Genomic DNA, 20,904 nt, shown 5'->3' with positions numbered 1-20,904 from the left:
CTTTCTGAAATGCCTTCAGTTTTCTTCTATTTTCCCCTCTTCTACTCATTGATTCTCCCCTTTGAGGTCTGTTCCTCATGATTTTGAATCTACCTACAAAAACTTGAAATCTTTTCTATTTTACATTCTTTCAAGCTTAACCTCAGCTTGAGAATCTGTTGATCCTAGCATGTAGAATGAAGTCTTGATATTGCAATATATCTGATTTCCTGCTTTTCTGTTAAACTGCGATGATGCTGAAATCAGACATTCAAGATAATAGGATCATGTCTCTTGTTTGCAAATTCAACCAAACTGTTTTCCCTTTTACTCTTACTTACAAAGCCAGGAATTCCCAATTACGCTATCCGTATAACTGCTTTATACTCCAGCATTAGCGCTTTAATCAAATTCTTCCAACATTTCCTCTCTTTGCCTGCTTTCCTCCCACTTCTGTACCAAAACTATTCCTTACATCTTCTTGGAACTCTTCCAAAGGACATGGAAGATTGAAATACAGATTCCAGATGGCAAGGTGTGTAATCGCACGCAGATCACCTTCCCAAAGTGCTAATGGACGCTTTTTTGGCATTTTAAGAATTCCTCCAAATTCTGTGCTAATGTCTTCATCCACCTTAGAGTATTGTATCATACATATTTCCTAGTTCTATGTTTTATTTCACAGAGTTCCTTACCAGTATCCTTTCAAGTGTTTATTCCTCCCCGATGTTTTTGGAAGCCATCTGATTTGACAGCTGATGTTTATATACCCCATGGGGCAACCTTCAATTTAAGGGTTTCTCCACCCGTGTTTTGCATCTCTGATTTTATAGAAAGCAATTCCTACCTTAATCGATTTCTACAGATGGATGATTAACCCCAGACTGGTAATTCAAAAGTCGTATAAATATATATGTATATAAACATTTCCTTAGATTTTCATATATCCTTGAAGTGTTTAGCAAGTTTCAGTACAAACAAAAAGAAGTTTAAAAAACTTCTGCACAATTATGGCTTTCCACTAGAAAAAGGGTTATTAAGAAAGTTAAAGATGTAAATTGAGGACTTAAAGGAGAAGAAAATTCAGTGTTAAGATGCTTCATCTTAACCTCGAAATGACTGTTAAATTTTCTAGCACTGGTGAAACAACACCATTCCCTCTACCGTCATTCTCAGATATAGCTGAACCATTTCAGCTGAAGCTTCCCAAATGATTCAGCTTGAGGCATGCACTCAAAAATCAATCTGAATGTTTTAAATCTGGCAAAGGTACAAGCATTTAAGAAGAAGATCTCATACCAGTAAATACTTGGCAATCTGAGCTGGAGGCATCCTTATTTGCCTGAGCTATAACAACTTCCCTGATCAGATGTAAACAGCTGTTTCTGGGAAGCCGCTGCATAACTCTGCAGTGCTGGCTGTGCTTCAGGTACCAGGTATCACAATTTGCACACATTAAAGCAACCATGATTTTAATTATCAGAAAAATCTTCTTCCCTATCAGCAAAAATAGTCTCTTGCCAGAGCTAGTGGAAGCTCTGCACTTGGCAATAGTGAGAATAAGACCAGAGTGAGCATTAGAAAGCATGCTGTACCATGGGAGCTGAGTGACCCCTGCTGTAACCATTTATTTAAATGGAGCTACAAACCCTCCATTCACAATTTATATGGCCTGACAGAGGGAAAAAATCATGAGCGTGGCATATAACATTTGTGTGATTACACACACATTTAAATTCTTTCTGTGAAGGCTTCAAGAAGAGCATACATCAAAATAAGAAAGCTGTAAGCATGTTGTTTATAGCCAAATAAAAGCTCTGCAGTGGTTTACTACAGCTTCCTAACAATCATTTTGCTTTTAATCATCACCATTAAAGTATTGAGCAGGGAATGTCATTAGAATAAATTCTGAATTGATCATAGAAATAAATAAATGGAATTAATTTGTTATTTGCAAATTTTCTCTGTGAAAAAAATACTGCTTGGCGAGATTACATCTTACATGTAAAAGGAGTGCTGAAAAATGGGCTTGACATTGGTATGCAAGGTACAGAATAAAGTAACATGCAAGGAGGGAGTTCTGTCCGCTAATTTAGAGTAGTGGATTGTAAGAGATTCCTAGAGACTGGCACTCCTTGCATAAATCACTTGAACAAACACCTTCAGACAAGGGCATCTCAAGCTGATTTACCCTATCTGGATATTGTTTTGATGTTCTCTGTGTCCCAGCTGAAGCATCCCTACGACAGAGCTCACAAGGGGAGCTGTCAAGGGTGATGCTTTTAGTGATGTTGCTCTTTCTTGTGCCCCAGCAGAAGCAAGGACAGCCCCAAAGCTGAGGAGAACCTGCTCTTGCAAGCGTTGTGCTCTATGCATGGGTCTCCTGGGGTTCATTCAACACATGCACAGATGCGCGCCAATACAAAATCACCATGGAAAGTTTTAACATTTAAGGAGAGCAACAATAAAGCGATTAAAAGGGAGGCTGGATCAAAATCAAAACTCAGGAGGCCTTCCAGATGGCCAGTGTCTGGAGCACGCTGATGCCCCCATCACGGATCATCATAGTTGAGTAGTGATGATAACTTTTGACATGTTACTTAAAGCGCAGAACTGTCAGGGCATCGCTTCTCATCTCTTGTTTTAAATTATCAGGAAAAATGAGCCTCTCTATGGCTTTATAATGCAAGCAATAAAAATGACACAGGAGTTTTCTTGGGTACTTTGTTAGGAGCTGGAATGCTCACCTGTGTTAAGTGACAGTAACACACAACTTCTGCTTCATATTTGACTGCTCTTATCTTCCTAACTGCAGAATTGTCATTTTTATCAAATCAGTTACACTGTTTGGATTATGCCTAACAGGGCCCTTCTGGTTTTTTAGTATATTTTTGATATTTACTGTATTTTCCATGCAGCATTTTCCAACAACAGCCAAACCTTCCAAAACTGGCTTACACAGAGCAGATTTGGGTTGAATCTTTCATGCTGTGCTAAGTAAACAAACAAACAGAAGTCACGTTACGTCATTCTGAAGCTGCAAAGGCATTTCTGAGCTCTGGAACTTGCACTGTCAGTTAATAACAAGGATCATTGCATTATTTCTGCGCAGTATATCACTTTGTTGATGCAGTTTTTTGCTGCTTATTTTTTTGCACTTCCAGAATGCTTAGCATTTAACTCAGTGACATAGGTATCACATATGAATTCCTATAATTACTTTTAGCTGAATTCTACATATAGGTAGCTTCCTTACAGGCTTGAAATAGAGCAAAAATGTAGTCCTTTTGGGGAAGTGAAAGGCAGAGGGTGCATTTGGATTGTGATGGCTTCTGAGGATGCTTCATTGAAGATGCAGTATGAAGATGGAGGAAGGTATTTCAAAAGGTTTTGACATTTTATGGAGCAATCCACTTGATATCTTTGTTTTAAATGTATGGGATGCAAATATAAATGCACTACAATACCCTCCATTCCAGCACTGCAGCTATAGTCACAGATTTTTCCTTTTAGCTTGGTACAATTTACCTCTGTTTCACGCTGGACGGTTTTTATGTTCCTAATCAATAAATTAGCTCAGTCATTTGAGTTGCAAATCTTTCTTTAAGGTTAACTATGATAACAGATAGATAACAAATACTCAAGCGTGCAGCACCGTGTAGCACTGAATAATGTTTGCAGCTGGCACAGCCCAAATTAAGAGTTCCTACAGAGTATTTTTTAGGTTATCATCGAAATCTATCCATAAACTCTGACCATCTGCACATGAATGTGAATTCCATAACTTCCTCACTATGTTTATTAGAAAAGCTGCAAAGAATTTGCTTTGTAAGGGCAAAGCACTCATCATTAAGCTTCTCCTTTTGCACTTTGGACACTAAGAGAGCAAACATTACGGTTAAGTAACACCAAGAGCTAATGGTGCAGTGAGCTACTCAGCAAAAAACAGATAGGCTCTGCGTGGCCAGCGTAGACATTACATATAGTGCAACCATGAGTTAGCCTTGAGTTAAAATCATACAGAGCATGCTGATTTTGCAAAACTGAAAGATAAACAAACAATAAGACATTTACCTTCCACATCAAGGCACCTAGGTGGGCTATCTGACCAGATAAGGTTATACATGCACTCAAGGAACTCTGCCCCTTCTAGTTTATATCCAGGAAAGCATTGATAATACACCACTGTTCCTACGGGGAAGGAGGACTCGAACTCAGATACGTTAATGTAACTATGAGGAAGAACCAATGGCCTCAGGCAACCTGCAAATTAAGAAGAGGGAGGTATCCTTTATTATAAGGTGCTCATCTTAGTCATCTTCACACATCTTGGTTCTAATTCCTAAATTAAGGAGTGCAGTATTTATTTTATCATTTTCTCTACTATGAATGGCATGTCTGCATGAGCTCCCTCAAATACATATACCTCCTTATCCTGATTCAAGCCCTTTTTGTTGTTCAGCCCACACACTTTGCTAGTGTAGGATTCACTCTCAGCAAATCCAGGAAAGGTTTACTGAAAATGACAGTATTTTGTTTCACAAACATTCACCGGTTTAGCAGATGGCAATTTCTTTTGGAGGTAGAATCTTTAGTAAATATAGATTGTCATTTATATAAACCAAGAGTTTTATTCCTCCTCTTAAAACTGACAGGCGTATAAACCATCTTTAATATGAAGACTGCTTCTGTCACAAAGTGCACACAACTGTAGGAGATTCACAGACAGAATTAATGACTTTGAAATTCCAGTTTGAGAAGTTCTAAAGGGACATGACTTCCTCTGAGCAATCCCATGATAAACACTGAAGGAGGTCTCAGATTAGGTTATCAAGAAGTTAAGGTACCTGTTATCATCAGAAACTGTAAAGGTAGTCAGAGGCTGCGTTCTGCTTCTGGATTTACTACTGAGGGTTTTGTACCACGGATGGCGCTGAGCAGTAACAATTACATTACATGACAATTACATGGTCATCAACCATATTTGGTGCAAGAAAAAGCAGTGAATTTAATAGACGACATGACTTTACAACATGTCATTCACATGCAGAGTCTGGTTTGAGCTGGTATTTAGGTGAGAGTTTGTACTAGAGGAAAGAATAACTCCTCATGGCCTTAGAAATGACCCTCTTGGTAATATTTAATACTGTTGATTTTTTAATTTGCAGTGATGTGGAGGAAAGATGATTAGTAATCAGGAAATGAAAAATAATATGATAAAGTTATGAGAATAATAGGAGGTGCATTATGGCGATCCATCAATGGGTCCCTTGCTGCCGCTAGGAATTTGTGAAGGATGTCCATGGGATGCTCGTAATTTTAAGCCTGAGGGGGAAACTAAAATCAGCCTCAGAACTTCTTGTCAGATACTGGCACCTAAAGGAAAAAGCCTTGACACCACTTCAAGTGGTTATTTGTTGTAATGGTCTTTTGAGAGAGGGACAAAAGCAAAGGAAAACAACAAAAAGAGCTTGAAAGCATTTTTACAGCACACTGGGCTACCAGAGCAATGGTTTGATAGCTGCTTTTACTAGCTGGTTATCTTTCTGCTCAAATAAAACTTCAAGCATCCTATATGCTACCTACTGCTGGTACACCTGATCAAGAATGCCCCACACGTAACACACCGGCTCCTGCAAACTGAGCAGCCCACTGAGCAGGGCGATATAAGCAGCCTCCAGTGGGACAAAAAAGAGCACAGACTGCCTGAGCAAGACCAAGCTCACTCTTCTCTGAACTGTATGAGGGGAAATTTTGTCCTGCTGGCTCAGAATTTTAATGCTTGTTGTGCTCCTTGTGCTTGAATTTGTACGAGAGCCAAGTGTTTGTGAAAACCTCTGCGCCTCCAAACATCTCAAGCTGCTTGAAAACTTCATTTTGACTTTCTTTTTTATTGCTAAGTAATCCTCATCATTTCAGACCAGTAATTGTCATTATTATCTTGTGGCAAAAATAGTTTAAGGTTGGATTCTTATACATTCCACAATTCTTTCCCACTGCTCCGGCAGGAAAAAAGGGTATCTATCTGAGTGTCATGAGACTCCCCTGCCTGTTGTAATCAAAGGGCCATGGAAATGGGATTGACAGCCTACCTAGTGCATGTAGACAAGTGGCTTTGATATTATTAGTGCTTGACACAGCAAAAGGAAAATTCTGGAGGCAATTTTGGAACAGGTTTGTAGAATTTGGCAAAATACGGCAGGTGCTGTAATCTGAAATGCCTATTCTCTACCTGTCTGATAGTTACAGCACTTGAGTTTTGTGCAATTGATTTCTTAACTTTTATTAGCACTGCTTTATTTTGAAATCAGTTAATATCAAATATTGAGCAGCAGCAATTGATTGCGTTGCATAGAATAAATACAGCAACAGAAGAAAGCAATAAGCCAAAGGGGTACTTCAGGTTCTTTTGCTTACCCAGTTAATACTGGCTGACACAAAATTTCCACCTGGACCTCTGGCAAATACACTACCTGCATATACTTCGGAGTATTCATCTCACCTAACTGCAAGAGTCTTAATTTATCTTAATTCAGTGTGAGGTGCACCCACTTTCAAAAATGGGCTGTATGTTTCATACTGCTAATAAGATACCCCAAAACTTGTGTCCACTTTATTACAGGTTTGTGAAAACTTCCCTTCTCTTGTCAGACCTATTCAATTACATGTGCATCTAAAACACTGAGCTAACCCTGTAATGTACGTAGATTTCTACATGTCTGTGCACTGTGGCCTAAGATAAGACCTCGGGGGACAGTTTGATGTGCCCTAGACCAAGGGTCCTAACTGTGGAGACACATACAGTCTAATCATCTGTAACTTCTGACTCTGGTGCCCATCAGTCTCATAACTTTACAGCTGAAATGCCAAGCTCTGACTTTCATCTCTCACTGTGCCACCGTCACTCCTGAGAGGTGTCCCAGCTCTCCTTCCTGCCTGCCCTGACTCTGCAAATGAATGGGATGGTGTAATTAAGTGCCTACAGAAACTGTCACCTTTAGGAGATGATGGATGGGTGTGAGGACAGTTCATACTAACCCAGTATTCTCCTTAGCACAGACAAAATCTCCCAATGCTGTTAAACTCGAGTCAATGGTACTAAGGCATGCATATTAGAAATGTAGAGGTAGTGGCAGCCCAAAGATATTGAATTTCCAGTCACTAAGGCTGGCTTACCCCCATCCATTTCTCGCAGTCTAAGTGAAGCTGTGATCCGAAGCTACCAATGCTACTGGTTCCACAGCTAATGGCTTTTCTGACCAAAATCATTCTTATGCACATCCTGAATTTTCAGTCAATACCTACGGGTTTAATGGGCTGTGAACCTCATCATCAACTCTGCTGAAAACTGATAGAAGAACAGCTTCCAGCTTTTCCCCTCTCCCCCGCCTGCTGCACAAGGTGAAGGAAGGTAAAAAGTGGCTAGAAGCTTAACTCTTCCCAGCAATGGGGCTAAAATGTCAATTGCCCATCAGATCATTTCTGACTGGTTTGGCTCTGATTTTTCTTTAGATTGCAAAGTATCTGTGTCAGATATGAGACTAGCAAACAAAAAGCAATATTTAAAGTAGCATTTTAAGTATGGGTGCGTTCAGAAAGTGACATCTTCTTTCCTGTAGAGAGCAGTGGGGAAGTACATAGCAGCAGCACTATTCAAGTACTGTATCACACCACTGACATCCTTACAACTATAGGAAATAACACTGGCAAACTATCACAAGCTATAAAAGAGCATGTGCTGGTGTACTAAACCTTGACAAATGGGCAGATTATCCCATGTTCCATCGTCTTGACATATTGAAACCATGTTGTCTAAGTCAGGGTAACGGATCTGGAATCCTTCATGACAGCTGATTATTAATTTATCGCCAGTCCTGTATGTCTTGTTATGAACCTCTGCATCTTCAACGTGTGGAACAAGGCAATCTGTGACTTCACGAAAGAAACAAAAATAGTAACTTCATTAAAAAAACCATGGGTAGCTATTCAATAATCAAGCTCTTAAGCAAAAGTTATCAGATCATGTAAGTGCTCTGCTTAAACTGTTTGAAAAATACACCCATTTCAGTAATGATGTCCTTTCCTTAATTAAGCATCAGTTACAAAGTCTATAGCACCGTAGAAGATGACGCGCTACGATAATAGCTCATTCCCCCAGGCTTTTTTTAAACAAACAACATTAAAAGCATTTAGGAAGACTGTTTTCAACTTGGTCCTTCCATTCTTCATGAAAGCCATAGTCACCATTACAGCACATACTCTTGACTATCCCAAAGACCCACGTGAAAGCAGACTCCTTGACAGCACTAAGGACAGGACGCAAGAAAAGATAGAATACAGATATGGCATGAGAAACACAGAAAAACTGCAGCTGCAGCAGGGAGACAGATGCAAATTAGGTACATTTCCAAGGGTTTATCCAGCTCCATTCCACAGAGTTCATTATGGGGATGTCTTCACTTTAATCTCATTGATTCTGCTTTAAATCAGATCATTTTATGTTCCTGAATTCATGTGCTTATAGGAGTGGGTTTTAAGGCCCTGAGCGGCATCTCAAGTGCTTGTAGAAGACTCTCAGCAAGGAAAATGACTGCAAACCTCTAGTGATATACAGGCATGGCTCAATTACCTCCCTATGATGTATGTACCAGAAAGTCTCATACCTCACTGCATATACCAGTGCCAAAGACACTAAAATATAAACCCCAGAAGACTGAAAATTGAAAGATGTTCTGAAAAGTGGAAGGAAAGGGTGAGGCAGGGTAAAAATTCCTCTGCTAATACTGAATAATTAAGAGACAAGCCAAGAGGACGTGAAGAAATAGCTCAGGTGACTCAAAGTTCATCCTCCTCGTAAATGCAAAGTGAGATTAAACAGAACAGAGGAAAAGATTAAATATTGGGAAAATATAATCAAAATCATCTGTCTGCCAGCAGCCAATCCATGACAGAGATGGTGATAAAAATTTCCAGGCATCAAAACCCATCAAGTATTTCAAATAAAAGTAAGACAGTAGAAATATTTTAAGCCTGTTTTATGCTGGGTTTTTTTCCAGCACTTTTACCACAAGATACAATTATCTTGAGTACTTATTTAAAAAGAAGAAGTTTCAGAAGTCCCTTGAGATTTGCATTAAAGAGAAGGTTTCTGCCATTTTCATGGGTAATTCTCACGGAATAGGAAAAGGCAACTCTAAATTTGTATTTAGCACTTAATTGTGAACAAGCACAAAGTAAAGCAATAGCAAGAGCTTACTTGTTTGCTTAGCATCACAACTAGAAGCAAGATAAACTGTCATTTAGCACAGCACAAACAAAACAGCAAATGTATTTCATAATGCATGTATTTATGTATTTAGGCAAACTAGGGGATCTATTATTCTGAGACTCCATCACTACATTTTACTAATATGAAGTGGAAGAGTGCTGCTTCCCCAGTTAAACATATTTTCCTTTGTATCTTCCCATTACAGGGCTGTTTTCTATAATACATTGCACTTAGCTAACTTGTAGAATGCAGCCTGGGCATATTATTACTTAAAAACACTCCCATTTCTCTTGTTTCTCGGCTGCTCTTGCAGGTACCTCCTGCTGCCTTGAAGAGGAAAGGCTGTCAGTCTTTCAGGCTATCTGAGAAACTGCAGCAAGATGTTTGATTAGCATTTATTCACTTATAAATGCCCAAGCCTGAGAGGTTATAAAATGCACTGTGATGAGGGTGCCGACACCACATTCAATGACTGAATAGTTTTCTCTCTCTCTGTGCCAAGTTAATCAGCAGAGACAGCACAGGATGCCCCACACGAAATGGCTGGTGCTAAGCTATGAATGGTGTCACAAAGAGACTGCCCTGGGCACTCCCAAAGGTGGGATGAGATAGATGGGGATCCTGCTCTGCAGCCATACAGGATGAGATCAGAGATGGATGCCAGAAGATAATGTCAATGAACAGCTCACTCTCTTGGCATAAGAGCTTTCTATTGCTATACAAATAAAAAAGGTGTGTATATATACAGCGTAGTAAAACAGGAGATTTCATTCTCAAAGTGGGGGAAATTGATTCTGTAACAATGATCTATTACAGAGACTTCATCCCCATTATGCCAAATAACAGGTGTAGATCAAATCATTTTAATCAGCCAGATGCTGGCAGACAGCAGTGGTAAGTTTCTCACTGTACCATCCTTCGCCTGTAACATCCTGGCTGTCTTTGATAACAGGCCTATTATAAGCCATTGCTAAATGTGAGACCAATGGACCACAGTATTGCGGCTCTTTTTCCTGACACCTTGAGAGCAAACGCCTTCTCACTGGCTGAATCTGTATTGTTTAGCACTTGTCAGGGATAAATTGGAGTAGCCACCTCTCCACAAACAGCTGGATTGACTGGCACAAATTCTGCTCGGAAAAGCCCAGACTAAGTGATTGAATTTCAAAATGTCCTGTCCTAGAAAAGAAACTGTTTTATTCTAAGTACTTTTCAGCAAGTCCATGGAAGCTGCTAAACCATTTAAGGGAATACAAGGTCTTTAACAGCAATGAACAGCAACAGCTATGACTTTTACACTCCTTTCCAGCAGTTTTATATGACCTGCTTTATATCTACCCTATGAATATTAGAACAGTTCAGCCAAAAGAGCACCACAGTTAGGAACACGGGCCTGATCTTGAAGAGGCACAAAGAGGTGCGGTGCAGGCCAAACAGTCTGCCAGGTGCAAGGGCTCATCACCTTGATCTAACTTTCATGAATCATAGATTCATAGAGTGGTTTGAGTTGGAAAGGACCTTAAGGTCATCTATCTCCAACCCATTGCTATGGGCAGGGACACCTCACACTAAACCATGTCACCCAAGGCTCTGTCCAGCCTGGCCTTGAACACTGCCAGGGATGGAAAATTCATCACTTCTTTGGGCAACCTGTGCCAGTGCCTCAGCACCCTCACAGGGAAGAACTTCTTCCTTATATCTAACCTGAACTTCCTCTGTTTTAAGTTTTAACCCTTTACCCCTTGTCCTATCACTACAGTCCCTGACGAAGAGTCCCTTCCCAGCATCCTTGTAGGCTTCCTGCAGATACTGGAAGGCTGCTCTGAGGTCTCCACGCAGCCTTCTCTTCTCCAGGCTGAACTTTCTCAGCCTGTCTTCATATGGGAGGTGCTCCAGTCCCCTGATCATCCTTGTAGCCCTCTTCTTGACTTGCTCCAGCAGCTCCATGTCCTTTTTACGAAGATGCAGCTTTGTACATTAGTTCTTGGCTTTAGCAAACCAAGTGTGTCCCCCATCATAAGAATATTGGTCCAAAGAGTAAAACTGGTTAAACACTATCGTTAGAGTGCTTTAGTTTATGTGCTCATCATCACTCAGAACTGTTTCTCCCAGCCCATGGAGAAGGAGAACACCTTCCCTCCTCCCAAGAGCACCTTGCCCATAAAGGTAACTCACAAGGAAGGCATGACCTCGATACTATGAATATAGCCACACTATCCCCATGGGTGCCAGCTGGCTTGACATGGCTTGTGTCTATTGCAGGTGAACTCCAAAAATTGTCCTGGGTCCAAGTTAATCCAGAAGTTCCCTGCAGGAGCTGCCTGGGGAGTACTACTTGATATTGGCCAAAACCATGTCAGGACCTTTCTAACACTGTAGCAGAGTGTACGATTGAAGAACAATGTCCTGGCCCCTGCTCTGCACTGTTTTGCTTACTAGTCTGTTTGTAAACTCAAATGCAGAGGTGCAGTGCTCTTGTGTGTCTCACTGCGGAGTGGTCTCTGAATTAGCCTTGACTACACCTAACCACAGCACTGACAGGCTGGAATGGAGAGGAGAGGATGAGAGAACAGCATGAAGAACGGGTTGAATACAGGGACAGCTCATCAGGACCCTGTGCTCTTAAAAGTACATATTTAGGATTGTTATTGTGTCTTGGTTTTGACTAGTGTTAAATCCATAGTACTGTGTTAGCAGGATATGTCCACGGATGGCAAACAGTACTTCAGTGCACATCAAATAATACTTTATTGTCTTTGCTTGTATTACAAGAGTGCACAGAGATCTGTGGCCATTGTGCTAAGCACAGGCAACAAACATTACATAGCGCTTGTAACCAGGCTTAAGAAGCAGCGAACACTGAGCAAGACAGATAAGAGATGGAGAAAAAAAGGTATTTCAGTCCCCTCACGGATCCGGGGATAAAGGCAAAGAGAAATGAGTGCTAAATGTCATATGGGAAACCTGTAGTCACTACTCCACTACTCTCACTGCAGGTTTATCATCCCTGTCAGTGGGAGAATGAGGCACTGAGGACATCTTGAAGGTGTCTGCCTGCAGAAGCACTGGGAGAGAAGGGCTCTTCGCTTGGTTGCCATCTCCCTGTAGACTGTAAATTTAGATTCAATTTCATAGGAAAGAGGTAGCATTTGTTCCAAGTAGGGCAACAGTCTCAGCAGCCACATTATCACAGTGGGAGAAGATTAGATTAAAGTGTGAACAACATGACATATTGCTCTTAAACAGTAAACACAAAATTCCTACCTCAGAGCTTTGGTGTTTATGTGCATAACTGTATTAGAATTGATGGAAGGTACTGTCACAACATGCTGTAGATCAACATGAGAACATAACTCTAAGCACACCAATTTTTGACAGGGCACTTATTGGGCACCTACTCATGCGACTTCATTCTCGCACTGACACTTAAAATCTCCTGTCTCTTAACAAGAAATGACACACCTATAAAATCAAATGGATTGGATGGAGAGCTCCAGGCAAATGTATTAGTTTTAAAATCAATTACATTCTGAAACAGGTTGCTTTGGTAAATAGCATTCATTTGTGATTAGAGATCGTTCTAGTAAAGGCATAACAACAATTAAATGTACATAACATAGAGACATAAAACTATATGTAACCATACTTAGCTGGATCCAAACTCCTGAGATGAACTTATAATCACCTCCAAAGTGTCGAGTATTTTTAGTGTTCAAGCTCAGCTGGCAATATCTGACATTCACATATAGTGGGATGAGAGGCGTGTAGAGCATACCACAGCACATACGGCAGTCAGCCCCTGCCTTAAATGGGTAAATGCAATTTAAAGTTTATTTTGCCTGTGATAGCTAATGATGGATGGTGAAACATTAGCTTCTTCTCCAGTAGTTGCTCCAGATTTCAGCTTTCTTTTTACACATCATCACAGAATTTCTGCAATGAGGACTTTTACGTATGGCATTATCAGCTGAGAATTATAAACCCTTTTATAATTCTTCCTTAACTGTTCTCCAGATGTACCGTGTTCCTACACTTTCCTCCTCCCTGTCATGCCTGATTCTGCTCCAGTATATAAAAGGATCACTCTAAAAAGCACTTAAGCAAATGCTTAGGTCTCATGGGTTGCTACTGCTCCTTTGCTTAGTATTTCTTCTGAACCAGTGGCTGTATTGTGCATTGGAAAGAAGAGTAAATTCTGTCATCTATTGCTAAACCCTAGAATTGTTTTAGTATTACCTGAGGCATTATTGTACCGTTAATCAGGAAAGTGCTTAAACACTTGCTTCACTAAATCCCAAATCAGGATCCTACTTTTCAGCCCATATAATAAAAAGCATCTTTTGAGCACAGAACTTTAACAAGACTAATCACATAATTACAGTTATGCTCAAGCTTAAGTGCTTTGCTTGATCAGAGAGTTGGCTACCAATCCTTTTTAAGTGTTCTGTGCTCTAAAGTAATGGTTATCTCTTAAAGCAACTGTTGCCACATCATCCGTCACATTCTCATCTTCCAATTTCTTTCTGTCTTGAAAACACCTGGATTTGGTGTTGATCACACTGACACCGGTGACTGTTTTGCTGTTGATAGCGTTGTGATCAGAAACTTCATCCACAGATGTCCACTGCACCGGGGGTTGGGGGGGCGGCACTGGGAAGAGGTATGAGTACTCAATCAAACATGTTAATGCTTATTTTAACACCTGCAGTGGATGATACAGGTACTATTTCCAAGCTGCACATCAAAATTCCTAGAAGCAACTTGTAGTGGTTAAGAAAACAAATATTCCAAGCATTCTAGCTTTTTTTTTGGTAGTTCAGATGCCCGGTTTAGACATATGCTGCTGTCACTCTACATGTATTTTGTCTTAAATCACCATGGGATGAGAGACAAGGGCATTTCTGAAAGGTGCTGTAACAGAAAGGCCGTGATTTGCACACACACATTATTTTGAAAGGCATCAGGTTATTTCTGTGAAGCTGACCTATGCCACCATCGTGACCAGGCATTACTGGCAGCATTGCCTTTATGTTCTATACATCAGCTGTCGTCTCGGTGTGCACCACGAGACAGCTCACGACTGTGCCCTTAACAACTCTGTAGCCTGTGGCCTCACACATGTCCAGGAGTCCCCATTTTACCGAGACTTGAAAAGCCAACAGGGCAGTGACCTGAAGGACCATGGGCTACTTACCAGCTGCCTCTGGCTGCTCCCTCCAATACGCACCACTTTCACACAGATCACTATTTAGGGTTGTTCCCTTCACGAGCATCTCCGGAGCGTGGTTCATCTCCCATTGTGGCACAGCCCTTCATGCACCCCTGCCCTGGCACAGGAGTCTCACACCCACCCCCTGCTCAGCATAAACAAGTACCTGCAGTGTTGATACGCACTGAGTGATGCATGATCCTAGGCAGTAAGTGTGCTTATGAGCCTCGTAAGTCTTTGACTACTTTCGAACGAACTCCTTATATTTATCCTTACATTGTATCTGATTCTAAATGATGGAAGGCATCCTGAAATAGAATTCGTCTTGCTCCACCTTGAAGACAAGCAGGCAATGGCTAATGACTTCAGTGGCGAAGTCATAACACTAAAACATACACACTTGATTTAACTAACACTTTTCATGCCCGTTGATTTAATAGCTCTGTTGACTGAAACTGATCTATTTATATCTTTAATATACTTAGTAAAGTAAATAATTTGTGTTGCTTGGATGTATTTTGGCCAAAATTTACACTTATGATATTCAAATTAATCCTGCATCTGAATCTCAAGGCCAGGTTGGACAGAGCCTTGGGTGACATGGTTTAGTGGGAGGTGTCCCTGCCCATGGCAGGGGGCTGGAACGAGATGATCTCAAGGTCCTTTCTAACCCTATTCTATGATTTTATGATTCTATGCTATAACTCCCAGAAGCAGGAACTAATTTAACATCCTAATTATTTAAAACCATACACAGTTTCAGCACTGCAATACGATAAAAATAAATTGTTTTATGCCATAATCATCTGAATTATCTCAAAGTAAGCTTGTACTGTCCATGGGTATTGATTTTCCTACTTGTATCATACACACATCATAAAATATAATTGTTGAAACCTCCTGATTAGCAGGAAGAGCAGCATTGGAAATCCATTATATTTTCCTAGTAAAATATTGCAGAAAGGAGTATAAGTGTGCAACTTTAATAAATGGTTACAAATGGTTTACTTATACTGGAGGTTGTATCTGCTCTCTGCATCAATTTGTAACTACTTAAGGGGAGATATATATTATGTTTTTTTCTTCAGATTTCTTTATGTCTCTTTGAAGACATGCATGCTTACACATACACAACCTTTCACAGTAAATATTTAACTGACAGATGGGGATTATGGATGGGATGGATGGGAAACAGAAGTATATATCAACTAAGACACAGTGAGATGGACTCCAGCCTTTTGTGGTTTGTGCTGAGACACACAGACAGACGTGATACACGGACAAGTGAGAACTGACACCGGTGAAGTGCTTTAAGAAACTGACTCACCTTCTTGTAGGCACACAGGTTTATCACTTGGTTTCCAGCTCAGGGAGCCATTAAAGTGTCTCACACAAAGTTTTTTTGAAGTACCATTAAGCCTGTATCCTTCTTGGCAATGAAACCGGACTACCACGCTTTCAAAGAATACACCTGCACTGGGTGTCTTGTATCCATGTTCAGGAGCTCCAGGGTCAGCACAAGCATGCAGGTCATCAAACCCTATGCAGACAAAGACACAATCAAACTGTGTTCATTTGGTCCTCATGCAGAAGTATTCACGCTCTTTCTAGCTGTTTCCCTTTGACATTTAATCTTTGTAGGGGCCTCCTATCATCCATTAATGGCCACTATCAACACTACTGTGGTACTGAGTACTCTAGACTCTGCAGAGGACCAACCTGTACAGCAGAAACACTCAGCTAACAGAAACAGCCCTGTCTTGCCATGCAGCTACTGACAAAGCAAAGTCAACCAGACTTCTCTGTAGCTGACCTGGATAAAAATAAAGCACTTGACCCAAGCTACCAGTGGGGATGGCATAGAAATGTATCTGTAATTACTCTTGGGGCTATGGGAGTTTGGAGCTGTGGTCAGTCACTGGAAAGAATAATAATGTGTCAGGAACAGAGAGGAAGAGGAAATAAAGAAAAGGGCATGAAACCTAACTGCCACCCAAAGACATAGTAACTAAAACAGAGCTGCTAGGTACAGGGAGATTTTGAGCCGGGAGGGAGCTTGACCACAGGGAAAAGGGACACTGTTATTGGATGCATGTGATCCCCCTATCACGTCGGTTTGGTGGCCCTACCTAATTCTTAAAACACTGGTGTGGGAGTGCTGTATTACTGCGATGATGCCAGGAGGGAGTTTGTAAAGACCTTCACTTCCACAAAATTAACTGTAAAATAACAAACAAAACCCCAACAGTTGCAATCATAAAACGTGATTGTTTATCACTTTATCAAACTCATTTCAATGTCATTTGCATAAACTGAAGCTTTCTTTTTTACTACAAAGCAACAAGGGTTTAGTGCAGCACTGAACAAGTACTGCATGCTGAAAGAGCAAATAGCTTTGCAACAGGAGCAGCAGGGGGGCAATTAATGCCAGTGGGAGGGATGCCTGGAAGATTTGAAAATCATCGCACTGTAGCCTAAGAGTAGCATCAGAGAGCCTCAGCTACTTACTTACTGCATGATAGGGCTGAAATGCTTCCATGGTACAGAGAGAAGGAGATTATTACAGCAGAAGACTTTTCAATACGAATCTGTTTCCTGAAGGTAAATCATTACCTCCACTGAAGGGCTCAGTGTGATGCTGTGGTAGCCAGATAGAGAGTCCAATGGTGACCTGATGGCCAGAACCAAGCCTAAATACCTATGTGCCATGTGCACTGGAGACAACTATCACCTACACCCAGCCTCTGCCCCTCTGCAGCACTGCGATAACCAGGGTTATTCACTGAAAGAGGTTTCACTTGTGTCCCTTTTCTTTGCTGAAACAGCAGAGAATCTGCTGCTACGCAGTTTTACTCCTCCATCCAGTGAAGTTTATCACGAGAACTAAAGTTTATCAAAAGACTTGGTTACTGTCAGTGCAGTACCAAGACAAACAAACCTCTTCACTTCATGCCTGAGCATCTGCTGCATGGCTCAAGACTTTCAGTGCAAACTGCCAAAGACTCTCTACCATTTACTCACATTACACATGAACAAGGAGAAATACAGTCATTATGTTCATGGGATTACACACTGTAGGAAATACTTAATAATAGAGAATGGCTGTCCATTTTTACTGGAGATTAAAAAGAAGTTCCCTGTGCTTCAGGCAGCAAACCCACATCCTTCAATAAAGTCAGTGATGATCTTAATTGCTTTTCATTAAACAAGGGATAACATGACATTTAGCTCAATTTTGTTACTTTGGTAATCTCAGAATTTGCAGTCAGGCAAGGATTATAATAACCCACCTTGAAATCAGTGTCCTTTCTTAACAGCTGCATCACGGAAAAATATGCAACTGCCTACTACTATGCCTTTGGAAAAACAGAAAGAAGGAAGCTGCAGAGGTCGCACACAATTTGCTTGGTAAAACAATAAGCCAAGCTCATTTCTCAGTTTTCACTAAGCCAAACGTGCAAAGTTACCGATTTTGGGACCCAGCATAGAAGGCAAGGATGTTTTTTTTCCCCTGGCGCAGCCCAGTTCTGTGACCTTACTGCCACTTTTCTGATGACTTTTCACAACCAAAGATTTCCTTTCCTCCTAGGGATCATTTTGCAGTAAGTTCGTCTCTTAGGTTCTTTTACTCTAGTGCAGTTCCTGAGCACACAAATCTATCTCCAAGGGGAATTTCCAAGAAGAAACTGGAACACAAATGGAAAAATCGAATTATGTACCCTCTAGTTTCTATAAAGCCAGTAGCCAGCTCTTATTCAGCTACTGAGTAAGAGATGACACATGGAATCAGCACAGGATCACTGCTTCCATGCAACATTTCCGTTGGTTGTTCCTGAAGCAAGGAAGAAGGAAAAAGCCTCAGGGAATGGCCAGTTAGGCAGATTACACATGTAATGGAATAATTTTACGTGTTAAGACCATAAAGGCAAAGAAAACAAAACCCCAACCCCATCCTCCCTCCATAGATATCAACAATAGGCCCAGATCTTAGTACCGTTAAAATCAGTGGAAGTCACTTGTATGGCAAGCTTCTCTTTTGAAGATATATATGATCCAGGCACAAAGCAGTGAAGCCAGTGCTGTGCCACCTCTCCCTGTGCTTTGGTTAAGGAGGCAAGGACACGTGTGAGGGAGGTATAGTGAGACTGGCTGCTTTGCTGAGGATCTCCCAATGCACAGAGATGATTTTCACAGTGGTTGCTCCTCTCTTGCACAAGGGGTGTGCTGAGTATTTCAACAGCTTATTTAGCTGGGAACTAATTCCATCAGTCTTTTCTAATCTAACTATAAAATTCCTGATACAACATTCAAGAATAACAACGCTGAAACATCCCTGAGAATTGCCATCTTCCACTTCTCCCTAATGATATCAGACTCAGACCCCTTATATAATAATCTTTTTCACATAATCTCATCTAGTCAAGATCCACCTTATCAAAAAAGAGTAAATAGATGTCTTCAATGAAATACAGCTTGGTAAATTCCTTGGTAAATTCCCCAAACCTGGTAAATTTTGGGTTTTTCCCATGATCTTTAGTTTCTTTCCTTTCTCAAAGTTACACGTTCAAAAGCAGCTACTCAAAGCTGCGATGCACTATTTCTCTAATAGCAGGAATAATTTCACATTACAAATGGGACAGCTTTGGTCCCTTCAGAACCTGGTGAAACCAGCCAAAACAGTTTTCAGCCACAGCCACAAGGTAAGTCTTTGGAAAGAATCATAAAACTTACATAAATGGGAAAGCCAATCTTCTGGTTATAATAGAAAGGTGTTATCCTGCAGAAAGAGTCTATCAAATAAGATAAAAGATAACTACAATGGATTCTCTTTCTTTATAAACCTTTCAATGAGCCTTTGGGGAAAAGAATCAAGTTTTACTTTGACTGTTCTTCCTATGGTTACAAAGAGAGAAGGGGGAATCATGAGCACCAGCTAGTAAAAACTGCACAGCACACGCGTCAAATAAAGCAGTGAATTTTCATGTTAGCTATATAGTAAAAATTTTGTAAGGTCAGCAGCCATCACCATAACCAACACTGCATCACTAGCAACAACTTTATGGGGTGCTATTGTATGGCTTTAAATCCCTAAAGACTGCACAATTACTGATGGAGCTGACAATTTCAGTTTTCAAAATAGCTTAGTATTTAGTGTAAATTGCAGACTTTGTATTGTGGCACCTTTAAAGGATGTTGTATAAAATATAATGAACAATAATACCTTCTGATAAGGCGAATAAGGTCATCATGACCAGCAAAACGTGCAGTTGATATAGAAGATATTTTGGTTGTGGTATTTACATATTTCTACTGTTGCAACAACAGGAGGTCATCAGAAAACAGCAATGCTCTTAACCTGGATAAAACACAAGCTGATTACATGGGTCCCTTTTTTACCTAAATTACTTGGAATAGTCAGTCAGATAAAAATGATGTTGAAATAGTCAGAAGACTGAAAAATAAGCAATGCCCTCTGTGGGGTGTAAACTGAACCATTTCAATTCATTTGAATGGACTGTATTTCTAGAACTCTGTGTTCTGTGTTCTCAAACATAGAATGATTCATCTCATCCCTGAAGAAAAGCTTTACATATTGGAAGCCTTGGGAAAATTACATATTTGTGATGACAAGAAATGATGATAGCCGTAACTGAACCCCAGACATGCCTGAAAAAAAGCAGAACCCCTCAGCTCTTCCTGTCATTCTCTATTTATCCTCACCTTTTTCTCAGTCTCCTCTCTCGTTTTACTTGTTTCCTTCTTCTCTCACCTCCATATCTTACAGCTCCTTGTAAATTCATGGTGCTGGTGAGGTGATTTCTAATCTAGATTTGATGGACTTCTTTGCCTCTAAAACTGCTATATAGCATTTCACTGACACACTGCTGATGCATGTCAGCTCAGAAATGGCTGCATTCATTCTTGAACAGAGACGTCACTCTCATTAGTTTGTTACATACACACAAGTGAAGAAAAAGTGACACATAATGTGTAATAATATTAAGGATATAGAGTATTTTCAGTATTTGTCTTCATTAGGATGGAGAACGAGCTTCCTGTACAGCAGCACCTGCCTTTTGGGTTTATAAAATCAGCAAGTCCTTTCTATCTCAGCTGGGGGTAGGGAAGGCAGAGGTTTTGCAGCCTGTGGGAGGACCAGACTGCTTGCATACACATTTTAGGAGTCTGTAAACACTGCAGGAGCAGGTCATCTTAGGCCAGCTCTCAGTAAAAAGCCGTATTAGGACTAAAGCAGAAGGACCACAAGTGCAAACATGCCGAGGGGCTTGCTTGTCTTGTATAAAGGAAAAGTCATTTTCACCCCTTAAAGTGTTTCTGTCCTGTTTCTGTGAAAGCCATGCAGGCACAGCATCTTGTGCCTTTGGCTGTTTATGCTTCCTTGCTGTTGATGACGTTAATTGAGCTATCCACATAGCCCTGTAACAAG

The 20,904-nt window shown here is 40.6% G+C and overlaps 1 protein-coding gene across 4 annotated transcripts in view; it reads right to left on the bottom strand.

Moving 5' to 3' along the window:
- SUSD4 (sushi domain containing 4) overlaps nt 1-20,904 on the bottom strand; it is a 70,476-nt gene that overhangs the window by 12,940 nt on the left and 36,632 nt on the right. For 3 of the 4 annotated variants that reach the window (XM_065682666.1, XM_065682664.1, XM_065682665.1), the window contains exons 3-5: nt 15,784-15,996; nt 7,732-7,911; nt 4,054-4,242 (exon numbers count right to left, since the gene is read on the bottom strand). In XM_065682666.1, coding sequence (XP_065538738.1) covers nt 4,054-4,242; nt 7,732-7,911; nt 15,784-15,996 — 582 coding nt within the window. The remainder of the gene's footprint in view (nt 1-4,053; nt 4,243-7,731; nt 7,912-15,783; nt 15,997-20,904) is intronic. The other variant, XM_065682667.1, reaches the window with a different exon arrangement.

The sequence above is a fragment of the Lathamus discolor genome, chromosome 5, assembly GCF_037157495.1.
Source record: "Lathamus discolor isolate bLatDis1 chromosome 5, bLatDis1.hap1, whole genome shotgun sequence".
NCBI classification, from domain to species: domain Eukaryota; kingdom Metazoa; phylum Chordata; class Aves; order Psittaciformes; family Psittacidae; genus Lathamus; species Lathamus discolor.
Note: the sequence above shows the minus strand (reverse complement) of the source record. Positions and strands in the feature narration are given on the sequence as shown.